Here is a 12,105-nt window from a genome sequence, read left to right as displayed (position 1 = left end):
GCTTTTCCTTCTCTGAATCATTACCATTTGTACTGGCCAGTTTTCGGCCATAACATAGCAATAAATACAAGAACAAAGTTCTTAAAATTTTTACTACGTAATTCCGCCTTCCATTATATATCAAGTTTTACGTCAATCTTTTGATCTATTAATGATGGGGATGTAAGAAACAAATTACTAGCCAATTCAGTAGATATAAATGTAAAATTATATAAATTAATTGTTGATATTTTATAATAGTCTAATATAAACTTAGACTTCGCTTGTTACATCAATTAAATCTTCCTTTTCAGCTCCAATTTATTTTGTTAATGTTACTAATTTATCTTCATTTTCATGTTACAGATGATTTTGTGAATACTTTCAACATTCCTTACACTATTATTCATATAAATATGATTGACAATAATTTTAAAATTTGAATTATCATATATACCATTAGATGTATCCTTTAAGAAATGCTTCAATTGAATCTTGAATAGATCAATGTTATAATTTCTACATGAATTAGTTTATTATTGATAAACATATATTGTTACGAAAATTAACTCATTTTCTGAATAAAATTATTTTCTATAGTAAAATTATTATATTTATACTTAAATAAATCAAATAGCTCCTTTGAATTAACCTTTAATTTATATTTTTGATATACTTTATTATAAGTTATATTTACCAATAAAACGTTTTTTCAATTTACTACCTCAAATTGTCCTAAAATATAATTATTAATATATAGTTAAAATATGTATATATTCTGTGTATAGATATTCTGTATTAGCAAAATACTTTGTAGAATTTATTTGTTAAGTTATTAATAAAATTCTTTTTTTCTTGAGCGTAATTTACTTTGCTCATATTTATTAATTTTTTTTATATAAACACAAAAATAACTTTTGAATGTAACAGTAACATTTAGTCTACCGTTTATATTTATAAATAATGGATCTTCTTTTTCATTAGTTTTTTCCCATGCAATCATGTCTCTAACCATAAATTTACAACATTTAACTCCTCGGGAAAACGTATATCTAAATGATTCTGCACCACTTAAGGTAATATGATATTCATTTTCAGTTAATAAAACCTCATTTCCAGATGAACTTATTTTGAAAATTTTTATATAGTCTGGAGCTAAGCTTTCTATCATAATCCACTTTCCTTTATATTGCTTAATTAGGGTAAATACATTATCACATTCAATAACAAATCCAAAATAAATATTATTAGTAGTTATTTTCTTTGCGTAAGGCGTACCAGGCTTATGTTGATAAACCATCTCGTTATCACAAAATATTTGTTCAAGATTTGCTAACAGCTTATATGTTTTATGGCCCTTTTCACAATATATCCATTTATAATCACGCTTTGTCATTGGAATTAGCTTCCCTTTTTTATTCTTCTTTATTAAAATAATTGAATTAGATCTTGTGTGATAAATTTTATGTATTCTAGATTTATGTTCATCTTTTGATTTTTTTGATGATTTATCGCTATCTTCTTCTTCATCCTCCTCTTCCTCTTCCTCTTCCTCTTCCTCTTCCTCTTCGTCCTCTTCGTCCTCTTCATCTTCATCAGGTTTATCTGCTGGTTGATCTCCGTCTTCAGGTCCACTAGGAGGTTCTGGAGGTTCTTCATCTTCATCTTCATCTGATCCAATCTCTACTGGAATAGTTTCTGGATGTAACTGTTCTGGTTCTGTAGTTAGTTGAGTAGTAGGTTGTGTTGGTTCTGTTTGTTGTGATATTCGTTTTAGTATGTGTAGTGGTATACGTTGTAAAACAATATAACCTGGTGGTGGTATAGGTTGAGTAGGTGGTGTAGGTTCTGGCACATAAGGTTGAGTAAATTGAGGTTGAGTTTCTGTTTCTGGTTGAGGAGATTGATCTTGAATTGGTTGTACGGGTTGTTGTACAGGTTTTGGAATTTGTAGTTGTATTGGTTTTAATTCAATAAATTGAGTTTCTGGTTCTGGTTGTAGCTCTTGTACAGGTTGTGGAGATTGATCTTGTTCTTGTAGCATTGATAGAAAATAACCCTGACCTTGATCACCTTGTCCTTGAGTAAATTGTCCTTGTTGTTGTACAGGTGGGAAAGGTTGATTAGGCCCGTAATAATCTGTACCTTGTTGAGGTTGATGTTCTTGATAATCAGTTAGAAATTGATAATAATATGATAAGTGCATAGGTTCTTCTAATATATCAACTTCAGGTTCTTCTAATGGTACAGTTTCTAGTTCTTCTAATGGTACAGTTTCTAGTTCTTCTAATGGTACAGTTTCTAGTTCTTCTAATGGTACAGTTTCTAGTTCTTCTAATGGTACAATTGTAGGCTGTACAGTTTGTTCTTGGAATGGTAAAATTAGTTCTTCTAATGGTACAGGTATTTCTTCTTCCCCAATAATTATTTCATTAGAATTTTGGAGAATATCATCTTGCCGTTGATCATCTTTAGATATTTCAGTTAGTTCAGTTACTTGAAAATTATCTTCTTCCTGATCAGAATCACAATCCACAGACCCTATTCCTTTAACATCTTTCGATTGATCATTTGGTTGATCAGCACAATATACATATCCAATCAATATAAACAATATTAAAAATGCATATATTTTGCATTTCATATTTATATAATACAGATAAATTTTATTTAAAGGGGATCTACAAAAAATGAAAAATATAAAGGGATATATAAAATCAAATTAATTAAGTCAAATCTAATGTGTGTATAATATATAAAATATTTTAAAGTAGGGTGTTTTTATAAAAAATAATAAGATCAATATGTAATATGAATATAACAGATATTTATCATATTAATAGAAAATTTAATATTTTGTTCAATTTTCATTTAATTTTAAATATATCATTTATATATTCTAATTAATATATTATTCAATAATAGATTATTAAATTTATTACATATGGAATTAATATATACAATAGATCACCTGTCATTATTTAAACTAATTAATATGAATAATGATTTAGTGTTTATCTCTCTTAAATTCCATTTTCTTATTTATTATTAGATTATTAAACCATTATTTATATATTAAACATCAAACTAATTTATTGCTTTAAATTTCGAATATTTCAATGATATTTGTCATATAAATGAAATTTTTATTCAAATTATAATTTATTAATACTATGGAATATATTAGTTTGCAATTCAATAATCTTATTTCATATCAGGATATAAAACCTAATTATATATTGCTATTTATATTAGTTATTAATGTTTAGATTATTTCTTTTTTGACTTTGTAAATGAAGTTTTATAAGTTCCGTTTTTTTTGTTAACTACTCTTGTATATTTATGGAAACGTAATACAACAGAATTTAGTGAAGATATAGAAAATCCACAAAGATCTGTATCATTTTTAGTTTTTTCCCATGCTACTATATTTGCGACTTGAACTTTGATACACGAAATATTTTTCCTCATGATATATTTGAAGGAATGTTTTAATTTGAAATCAATTATGTATTCTTCACGATTCATTTCAACCAGATTTCCTTCACTATCATGTTTATAAAGTTTGATAAAATTTGGAATTTGGTAAGTAAGTGAGCTCCAATTTTTTTTGCCTAAACTCAGTGTAACAAAATTATCACCGATTAAAAGTATAAAACTATCATCACATATATTATGGGTTATTAATTTCGTATAAGGACTTGAATGTTTATGAATAAAAATTGGCTTACCATCACAATGTATTTCCTCGAGGTTTGCTAAAAATTCATATTTGGTGACATAAAAATTTTCATATTTAATTTCATAATCACCCTCAGACATTGGAATTAAATTACCCTCTTCATTCATCTTCATAAATTTAACTTCTTTACACTTTTTTAAATCTTTAGGTGGTTCCTTCTCTTCTTCAGGTTCTTCAGGTTGATCTTCTTCATCCTCATCACCACCTGCACCACCTGGTTCATCAGATTTATCTGGTGGTTGATCTGCATCTCCAGGTCCACTTGGAGATTCAGTAGGTTCCTTTGGAGGTTCTTCACCTCCATGTTCTTCATCTTCATCTGATCCAATTTCTACTGGAATAGTTTCTGGTTCCAACTGTTCAGGTTCACTAGTAGGTTTTATGGGTTCTATTTGAGTAGTATGTTGAGTAGTTTGTGTAGGTTCTTCGGTTGGTTCTTGAGTAGGTTCAGGTTGACGAGGTTCTTCAGTATGAGTAGGTTCATGTGTGGATTCTTCAGTAGATTGAGTAGGTTCCAAACTAGAGTCTTTAGAGTCTTCCTGAGTAGGTTCTTCAGTAGAAGGTTCTTTAGAGGATTGTTGAGAAGGTTCCATAGTTTGAGAAGGTTCAGTAGCTGCTTTAGAGTCTTGTTTAGTAGGTTCTTTAGATTGTATAGGCTGTGTAGGTCGTCTTAGTATTTTTATACGTGGTCTAATATTCGGATGAATTGGTTTATGCTCTTTAGGGTGAGTACGTTGTCTTGGTATTCGAGTAGGTTGTCTTGGTATTCGAGTAGGTTGTTGAGGTGTCTCAGGTTGACTAGTTTCTTGACTAGTTTCTTGACTAGGTTGTTGACTAGGTTGTTGAGGGGATTCTTTAGTTATAGTAGGTAGTTGAGTAGGTTGTATTGGTGGTGGTATTACAACAGGATAACTAACTGATGGATATTGCATTGGAGGATATGTTTGAGGTCCAATAATAGGTTCATAATAGAGTACAGGTTGAAGAATAGGTTTATATTCCATATAAGTGACAGGAATTGTTTCATGTTCTCCATACTTATTTTGTTCTGCTGATATCAAATAATATTTTGGAGATTCTCCTGGAACCGGTGGTGGCAAAGGTTTAATAGGTGGTATTGCTACTATTTGTTGATATATTCCATATGGTTCTTGTGGAGGAGGTACATAATATAATACATGTAGTTTTTCTTTTATTTGATTATCATCAGGTTCTGGTTCTGTTTGTGGTTCTGGCTGTTCTAGATCTGTTTGTGTTTCTACATCCTTAACGGGTTCAGTCTGAGTTTCAGTTTGAGTTTGAGTAGTTTCAGGTTCAGGTTGAGTTTCAATCTGAGTAGTTTCTTGTTCAGTCTGAGTTTCATCTAGTACTTCAGTTATTTCTTCAGTCTGTTCTTCTTGAGTTTCTGTTACCTGAAAATTATCTTCATCATCAGAATCACTATAATCTACTAATGATAATCCTCCAATTTTTGGAAGATTATCTTCATTAGAGTTAGAACCCTGTGTGTTAGTAGGTTTATCTGAACATCCAGAATATCCAATTAATAGTAATATTAATGTGTATGTGTATGCAAAACATATATACATTATTTATTAAATTATTACACATTAATTTATTAATGGGGGATCTGAAAATATTATAATTGAACAATATATTAATTATATTAATATAAATTTAAGTCATAAATTTTGACATAACAATATATATAATATATCAATAAATTAAATTATAATAAAATATATTATTTATTATCTTATTCGGTATAATAATGTTCAAAAGGTTCACTTTTTTTAACTAATACTTTTGTAAACCTCTTAAAATTTAATTTCATATAATTTCCAGTCGTTATAATAAATCCTATTGGATATTCACTCTCATCCTTTTTTTCCCATGCCTTAATTGTTTTAATTTCAATTTTAGTACATTTTACTTCTTTTAAAAATTTGTATTTCAATGATCCACCTGTAGTAAGGTCAATAGTACATTCTTCAGGACTTATTTCAACCAGATTTCCTTCACTATCATATTTATAAATTTTGACAAAATTTGGAATGCTGCGAGAACTTGTTTTCCAAATACCTTCAGAAAATCTGCATAAAATAAATCCTGATTTATTTCTAACAATAAAACTGTTTTTTATTCTATTATATGTTAAATAATTGCAATATTCTTTTCCTTCTTTATATTCGTATACAGTTTCTCCATCGCAGTCTATTTTCTCAAGTTTATCATATAATGTATATTTTGTAGTATAAGTGTTATAACCTGTTATTTCATAATCACCCCAAGACATTTCAACTAAAACACCTTCTTCATTCTTTTTAAAGAATCTTATTACTTCACAAATTTTAACCCTTTGATCTGGTTTTTTTCCTTCCTCCTCTTCCTCCTCTTCCTCATCTCCCCCTTCTCCAGCCTCTTCTTCAGGTTTATCTGGTGGTTGATCTCCATCTCCAGGTCCACTAGGTGGTTCTGTAGGTTCTTCTTCTTCATCTGATCCAACCTCTACTGGAATAGTTTCTGGTTCCAACTGTTCAGGTTCACTAGTATGTATGGGTTCTATTTGAGTAGGTTCTTCTGTATCTTCTTGTGTCTGTGTTGGTTCTTTAGTAGGTTTAGTTTCATCAGATTGAGTAGTTTCAGGAGTAGATGATTCATCATGTTCTTTAGACTCATCAGCTTGAATTTGTGGTTCTCTATTTCTAAATCTAGGTGGTACTTCATAACGTCTTCTGCCTTTTCCTCTGGCTTGAGATTGCTGCTGTTGTTGAGGTTGTTGATCTGGAGGTTGTTGATCCCGAGATTGTTGTTGAGTTGTTGATCCTGATTGAGTATAACATGGTCTTAATTGTTGTGGTGGAGGTTGATGTATTGGTTGAGATGGTTGTGGTACAGGTACCTGTGGTTGTATTGGTTTATCTGTATGAATTGCTTGATAAGGTCCATAAGGTTGATGAATAGGTATTGGATGTTGTGGATGAGGATAACGTGGTTGTGGTTGAATAGGCTGATAAGGTTGTTGTATATGAATTTGTTGAGGAGGTATATACTGTGGTGGTTGTGGACCATGTAGTTGTTGTGGTTGTTTTATTGGTATAGTCAATGGCTGTGTTATTTGTGGTTGAATTGGTATAGGTATAGGCTGTGGTATAGGCCCATAAGGTTGATGAATTGGTGGATGTGGTTGATGTTGAGGCCCATAATAACCGGTACCTGGTTGGGGTGTTGGTTGAATAGGTGTTGGTATAGCTAAATGTTGTGGTTGTGTTGGTTGATATTGAGGTACTGGATAATATGGTTGTGGTTGAGTTTGATAATATGGTTGAGGAGGTATATACTGTTGTACTGGTTGATATTGAGGTGGTGGTTGGTATCCTAGATATTGTTCTAATTGGTATGTTTGAGGTACAGTTAATGGTTGATAAGGATCATAATGTGGTTGATATGCTTGAGGTAGTGGTAATAATATAGGTTGACTAGGAGTAGGTTGATATGGACCATATTGTGTTATTGTACCTGGATGTGGTTGTATTTGTGGATGATACTGTTGATATCCTGGGTGTGAACCATGTAGTTGTTGTGGTTGTAGTGGTATAGTTAATGGCTGTGGTTGAATTTGTTGTATAGGTATTGGTTGATATCCAGGTTGATATGATTGAGGTTGCGTAGGTGGTGGTATTGGTATAGTTAATGGTCGTGGTACAGATAGAGGTTGTGGTTGAGGTTCATTTGAAGATGGCCCATATTTATCAGTTTCATTCGAATGAGTTGTTTCATTTGTTTCAAAATTATCACATTGATCTCCAGAATTTTCAACATTTTCCCGTATTGTAACTATCTTTTCTTCAGGTTTTTCAGGGTCACTAGGATATTTGTCATCACATTTCACATATCCAATTATTATGAGTATAAGCAAATATCTATAGGATTTCATTTATTCATTATTTCTACTCGCAGAAATAATTTTAATTAGATGGGGGATCTGATAATTAAGAATTTCATAATATATAATGAAATGTATATTAATCAATAATTGATAAATTAAAGGAATTAATCTCAATATAGATTTTTCCATCCATAAATAATTAAAAAGTAATTCATTAATATTATTTATACGAGTTATAACACTGTTTAAAGTTTTCACGTCTGATGTTATACGAATACTAATAATTTGTAATTTCACAGTATATTAAATTTTATCATTTAAATAAATAATGATTAATTTGTTTTATATGTTTTGATATATTGTAATACATATTTACGACCTCTCTTTAGAAATGTTTTAGAATATTGTTTGAAAATGACAACAACATTTAAGTTAACGTTGATAGTTAATGCAATTGGATAATTGTCATAATTCGTTTTCTCCCATACTAACATATTTTTAAACACGATCTTATGGCATTTTATACCATTATTAAATTTAATCATAAACCATTTAAATTTAGTTATTCTTAATTTATAATCCTTTTCACTTATTTGTACTTCATTTCCAATAGAATCTATTGTATATATTTTTAGACAATCAATAATACGTCGGACATTTGTTTTGAAAATACCATTATCGCATGAGACAAATACATATGAATTTTCAAGAATAATTAAAAAGGTCGTATTTTTGTAATTATAAACCAAAACTTTGCAATATTTATTTCCAATTCTATGTTGGAAAACAATTTCATCATCACAATGTAATTCCTCAAGGTTTGCTAAAAATTCATAACGAGTTTGATATTGAATTTCATATTTAATTTCATAATCTCCTTCAATCATTTCAATTAATTCACCTTCTTCATTCTTTTTCATAAAAGTAATTTGTTTACACTTTTTTACAACTTTGGATGGTTTTTTCTCTTCCTCATTTTCTTCCTCATCTTCATCTCCTTCATCTTCAGGTCCTTCTTCAGGTCCATCTGGTGGTTGATCTCCATCTCCAGGTCCACTAGGAGGTTTTGGAGGTTCTTCTTCTTCATCTGATCCAACTTCTACTGGAATAGTTTCTGGCTCCAATCCAGATGGTTCAGTAGTATATTGAGTATGTTGAGGACTAGGTTGTGTTGGTTCTTGAGGTTCTTGAGTATGTTGTGTGTGAGTAGATTCTTTATTAGATTCTGTTGTTGGTACAGGATAGTATGCTTGAGGTTGAGGCTGATATCCTTGTTGTTGTTGAGTTGGTTCCAACTGTTCTGATGATGGTTCAGCAGGTTGTTGTGGTTGAGCATGAGTAGTAGGTTCATCAGTTTGTTTAGTAGTTTCAGTAGGTTGAGTAGTTTCTTGAGTTGTAGGTCGTCTTAGTATTTTTATAGGTCGACTAATATGTAGATGACTCGGTTTATCTTCAGTAGTTAATTTATCCTGTAATAGACCAAATTCTTCCAGTAATTGTGAAGGATCTCTTAATGGTCCTGGAGCTGGACCCAAGATACCAGGTCCAATATTTGAAGCTTCTTTAGTAGGTGGTTGTATAGTTTGTGTAGTTCGTCTTAGTATTTTTATACGTGGTCTAATATTCGGATGAATTGGTTTATGCTCTTTAGGGTGAGTACGTTGTCTTGGTATTCGAGTAGGTTGTCTTGGTATTCGAGTAGGTTGTTGAGGTGTCTCAGGTTGACTAGTTTCTTGACTAGTTTCTTGACTAGGTTGTTGACTAGGTTGTTGAGGGGATTCTTTAGTTATAGTAGGTAGTTGAGTAGGTTGTATTGGTGGTGGTATTACAACAGGATAACTAACTGATGGATATTGCATTGGAGGATATGTTTGAGGTCCAATAATAGGTTCATAATAGAGTACAGGTTGAAGAATAGGTTTATATTCCATATAAGTGACAGGAATTGTTTCATGTTCTCCATACTTATTTTGTTCTGCTGATATCAAATAATATTTTGGAGATTCTCCTGGAACCGGTGGTGGCAAAGGTTTAATAGGTGGTATTGCTACTATTTGTTGATATATTCCATATGGTTCTTGTGGAGGAGGTACATAATATAATACATGTAGTTTTTCTTTTATTTGATTATCATCAGGTTCTGGTTCTGTTTGTGGTTCTGGCTGTTCTAGATCTGTTTGTGTTTCTACATCCTTAACGGGTTCAGTCTGAGTTTCAGTTTCAGTTAGTACTTGAGTAGTTTCAGGTTCAGGTTGAGTTTCATCTAGTACATCAGTTTCAGAAGTTTCTTCAGTATGAGTTTCATCTAGTACTTCAGTTATTTCTTCAGTCTGTTCTTCTTGAGTTTCTGTTACCTGAAAATTATCTTCATCATCAGAATCACTATAATCTACTAATGATATTCCTCCAATTTGGGGAAGATTATCTTCATTAGAGTTAGAACCCTGTGTGTTAGTAGGTTTATCAGAACATCCAGAATATCCAATTAATAGTAATATTAATGTGTATGTGTATGCAAAACATATATACATTATTTATTAAATTATTACACATTAATTTATTAATGGGGGATCTGAAAATATTATAATTGAACAATATATTAATTATATTAATATAAATTTAAGTCATAAATTTTGACATAACAATATATATAATATATCAATAAATTAAATTATAATAAAATATATTATTTATTATCTTATTCGGTATAATAATACTTAATTTTAAATATATAATAACTAATCTATATAATGATATATATATTAAATTTACAGTATTAATAGGTTAATCTTGATAGTATCCATGAGGTGTTCTAGTTAATATATGTCTATATAATCCACGACCTTTACTAAATATTCGTATGTAACCGTTGAATAAAATAATTACTTTTTCTCTAGCAGTAAAAGTCACCGAAAATGGATGGTCTTCACCAAATTTTTTTACCCAAATGACCTGGTTTGCAACTTGAACTTTAGTACAGTATACTCCTTTTTTAAATGTAAACCTAAATCCTTCCAATGAAGTAAATTCAATCCAATAATTTCTATCATGAATTTCTACTTCTCTTCCAACTGAACCTTGTCTGAAGAATTTAATGTATTCTGGAATTTTACGTCCTCTTTTTGTTACCCATTCCCCTGAGATATTTTTTATTAAAAGAAATCCATATGGACGGGTAACAACAAACGCATTATTTTTTTTGTTATACAGTAATGTTTGAAAGTATGGCTTTTCAGGTCTATGTTCATAGATAATTTTACCGTCACATAGTACTTGTTCAACATTTGCGTTAACATGATATTTCACTTTGAAAATATTATTAAGTATAATTTTGCACTCTTCCTTAGTCAGTTCAACCAAACTTCCTACAGCATCCTTCTTTAAGAATTTGATTTCTTTACACAGTAATTCCTCTTCATCTTCCTCTTCTTCCTCTTCTTCAGGTTTATCTGGTGATTGATCTCCATCACCAGGTCCACTAGGTTCCTTTGGAGGTTCTTCTTCATCATCTGATCCAACTTCTACTGGAATAGTTTCTGGACGTAACTGTTCTGGTTCCTGAGTAGGTTGTGTATGAGTAGGCTGTGTTGCTTCTTCAGTAGTTTCTTTAGAAGGTTCAGATTGAGTTTGTTGTTCAGATTTTTCAGTAGCTGGTTCAGTAGGTTGTTTAGGTGTTGATACTTTTGATGATTCAGTTTGAGAAGGTTCTGGTTGTGGTACAGGATAGTATGCTTGAGGTTGAGGCTGATATCCTTGTTGTTGTTGAATGTGTGGTATTGGTTGTTGAATGGTTATTGGTTCTATAAGATATCCTGGATAATACTGTGGTGGTGTACCATAAGGATGATGAATAGGTACTGGTTGAATTGGAGGATATTGATCATAAGGTATAGGTTGAGGTTGAGGCCCATAAGGTCCATACTGAGGTGTAGGTGTTTGATATGGTGGATAATAATATATAGAATGATATCCTGGATACTGAAATTGAGGTTCTATTAAATAATATCTTGTAGGCTGTATTGGTCGTGGATGTTCTGTTTGAGGTTCTGGTTGTTGTAGATCTGTTTGTGTTTCTACATCCTTAACGGGTTCAGTCTGAGTTTCAGTTTCAGTTAGTACTTGAGTAGTTTCAAGTTCTGGTTGAGTTTCAATCTGAGTAGTTTCAGGTTCAGGTTGAGTTTCATCTAGTACATCAGTTTCAGAAGTTTCTTCAGTATGAGTTTCATCTAGTACTTCAGTTATTTCTTCAGTCTGTTCTTCTTGAGTTTCTGTTACCTGAAAATTATCTTCATCATCAGAATCACTATAATCTACTAATGATATTCCTCCAATTTGGGGAAGATTATCTTCATTAGAGTTAGAACCCTGTGTGTTAGTAGGTTTATCAGAACATCCAGAATATCCAATTAATAGTAATATTAATGTGTATGTGTATGCAAAACATATATACATTATTTATTAAATTATTACACATTAATTTATTAATGGGGGATCT

At 30.9% G+C, this 12,105-nt stretch overlaps 5 protein-coding genes across 5 annotated transcripts, besides 6 other annotated features; all 5 read right to left on the bottom strand.

Moving 5' to 3' along the window:
• Window positions 1-814: 814 nt before the first annotated feature.
• On the bottom strand, window positions 815-2,623 carry TA09785 (Theileria-specific sub-telomeric protein, SVSP family member, putative; the record flags this gene model as incomplete). The annotated part of the gene is made up of 1 exon (XM_948454.1): window positions 815-2,623. The coding sequence occupies one exon, from the start codon at window positions 2,621-2,623 to the stop codon at window positions 815-817; it is 1,809 nt and encodes a 602-aa protein (XP_953547.1).
• Window positions 2,558-2,611: a sequence feature (1 probable transmembrane helix predicted for TA09785 by TMHMM2.0 at aa 5-22).
• Window positions 2,564-2,623: a sequence feature (Signal peptide predicted for TA09785 by SignalP 2.0 HMM (Signal peptide probability 0.961, signal anchor probability 0.039) with cleavage site probability 0.936 between residues 20 and 21).
• A 626-nt stretch (window positions 2,624-3,249) lies between these two features.
• Window positions 3,250-5,310, bottom strand: TA09790 (Theileria-specific sub-telomeric protein, SVSP family member, putative; the record flags this gene model as incomplete). The annotated part of the gene is made up of 1 exon (XM_948453.1): window positions 3,250-5,310. The coding sequence occupies one exon, from the start codon at window positions 5,308-5,310 to the stop codon at window positions 3,250-3,252; it is 2,061 nt and encodes a 686-aa protein (XP_953546.1).
• Window positions 5,248-5,310: a sequence feature (Signal peptide predicted for TA09790 by SignalP 2.0 HMM (Signal peptide probability 0.867, signal anchor probability 0.063) with cleavage site probability 0.449 between residues 21 and 22).
• Window positions 5,311-5,477: 167 nt separating this feature from the next.
• Window positions 5,478-7,658, bottom strand: TA09795 (Theileria-specific sub-telomeric protein, SVSP family member, putative; the record flags this gene model as incomplete). The annotated part of the gene is made up of 1 exon (XM_948452.1): window positions 5,478-7,658. One exon carries the CDS (start codon window positions 7,656-7,658, stop codon window positions 5,478-5,480), a length of 2,181 nt encoding a protein of 726 aa, XP_953545.1.
• Window positions 7,605-7,658: a sequence feature (Signal peptide predicted for TA09795 by SignalP 2.0 HMM (Signal peptide probability 0.914, signal anchor probability 0.000) with cleavage site probability 0.885 between residues 18 and 19).
• Window positions 7,659-7,942: 284 nt separating this feature from the next.
• Window positions 7,943-10,141, bottom strand: TA09800 (Theileria-specific sub-telomeric protein, SVSP family member, putative; the record flags this gene model as incomplete). The annotated part of the gene is made up of 1 exon (XM_948451.1): window positions 7,943-10,141. One exon carries the CDS (start codon window positions 10,139-10,141, stop codon window positions 7,943-7,945), a length of 2,199 nt encoding a protein of 732 aa, XP_953544.1.
• Window positions 10,079-10,141: a sequence feature (Signal peptide predicted for TA09800 by SignalP 2.0 HMM (Signal peptide probability 0.867, signal anchor probability 0.063) with cleavage site probability 0.449 between residues 21 and 22).
• Window positions 10,142-10,394: 253 nt separating this feature from the next.
• On the bottom strand, window positions 10,395-12,062 carry TA09805 (Theileria-specific sub-telomeric protein, SVSP family member, putative; the record flags this gene model as incomplete). The annotated part of the gene is made up of 1 exon (XM_948450.1): window positions 10,395-12,062. The coding sequence occupies one exon, from the start codon at window positions 12,060-12,062 to the stop codon at window positions 10,395-10,397; it is 1,668 nt and encodes a 555-aa protein (XP_953543.1).
• Window positions 12,000-12,062: a sequence feature (Signal peptide predicted for TA09805 by SignalP 2.0 HMM (Signal peptide probability 0.867, signal anchor probability 0.063) with cleavage site probability 0.449 between residues 21 and 22).
• Window positions 12,063-12,105: the final 43 nt, after the last annotated feature.

Source organism: Theileria annulata, chromosome 4, assembly GCF_000003225.4.
Source record: "Theileria annulata chromosome 4, complete sequence, *** SEQUENCING IN PROGRESS ***".
Classification (NCBI taxonomy): Eukaryota; Apicomplexa; class Aconoidasida; order Piroplasmida; family Theileriidae; genus Theileria; species Theileria annulata.
The sequence above is the reverse complement of the archived record's forward strand: the minus strand, read 5'-3'. Positions and strand labels throughout refer to the sequence as shown.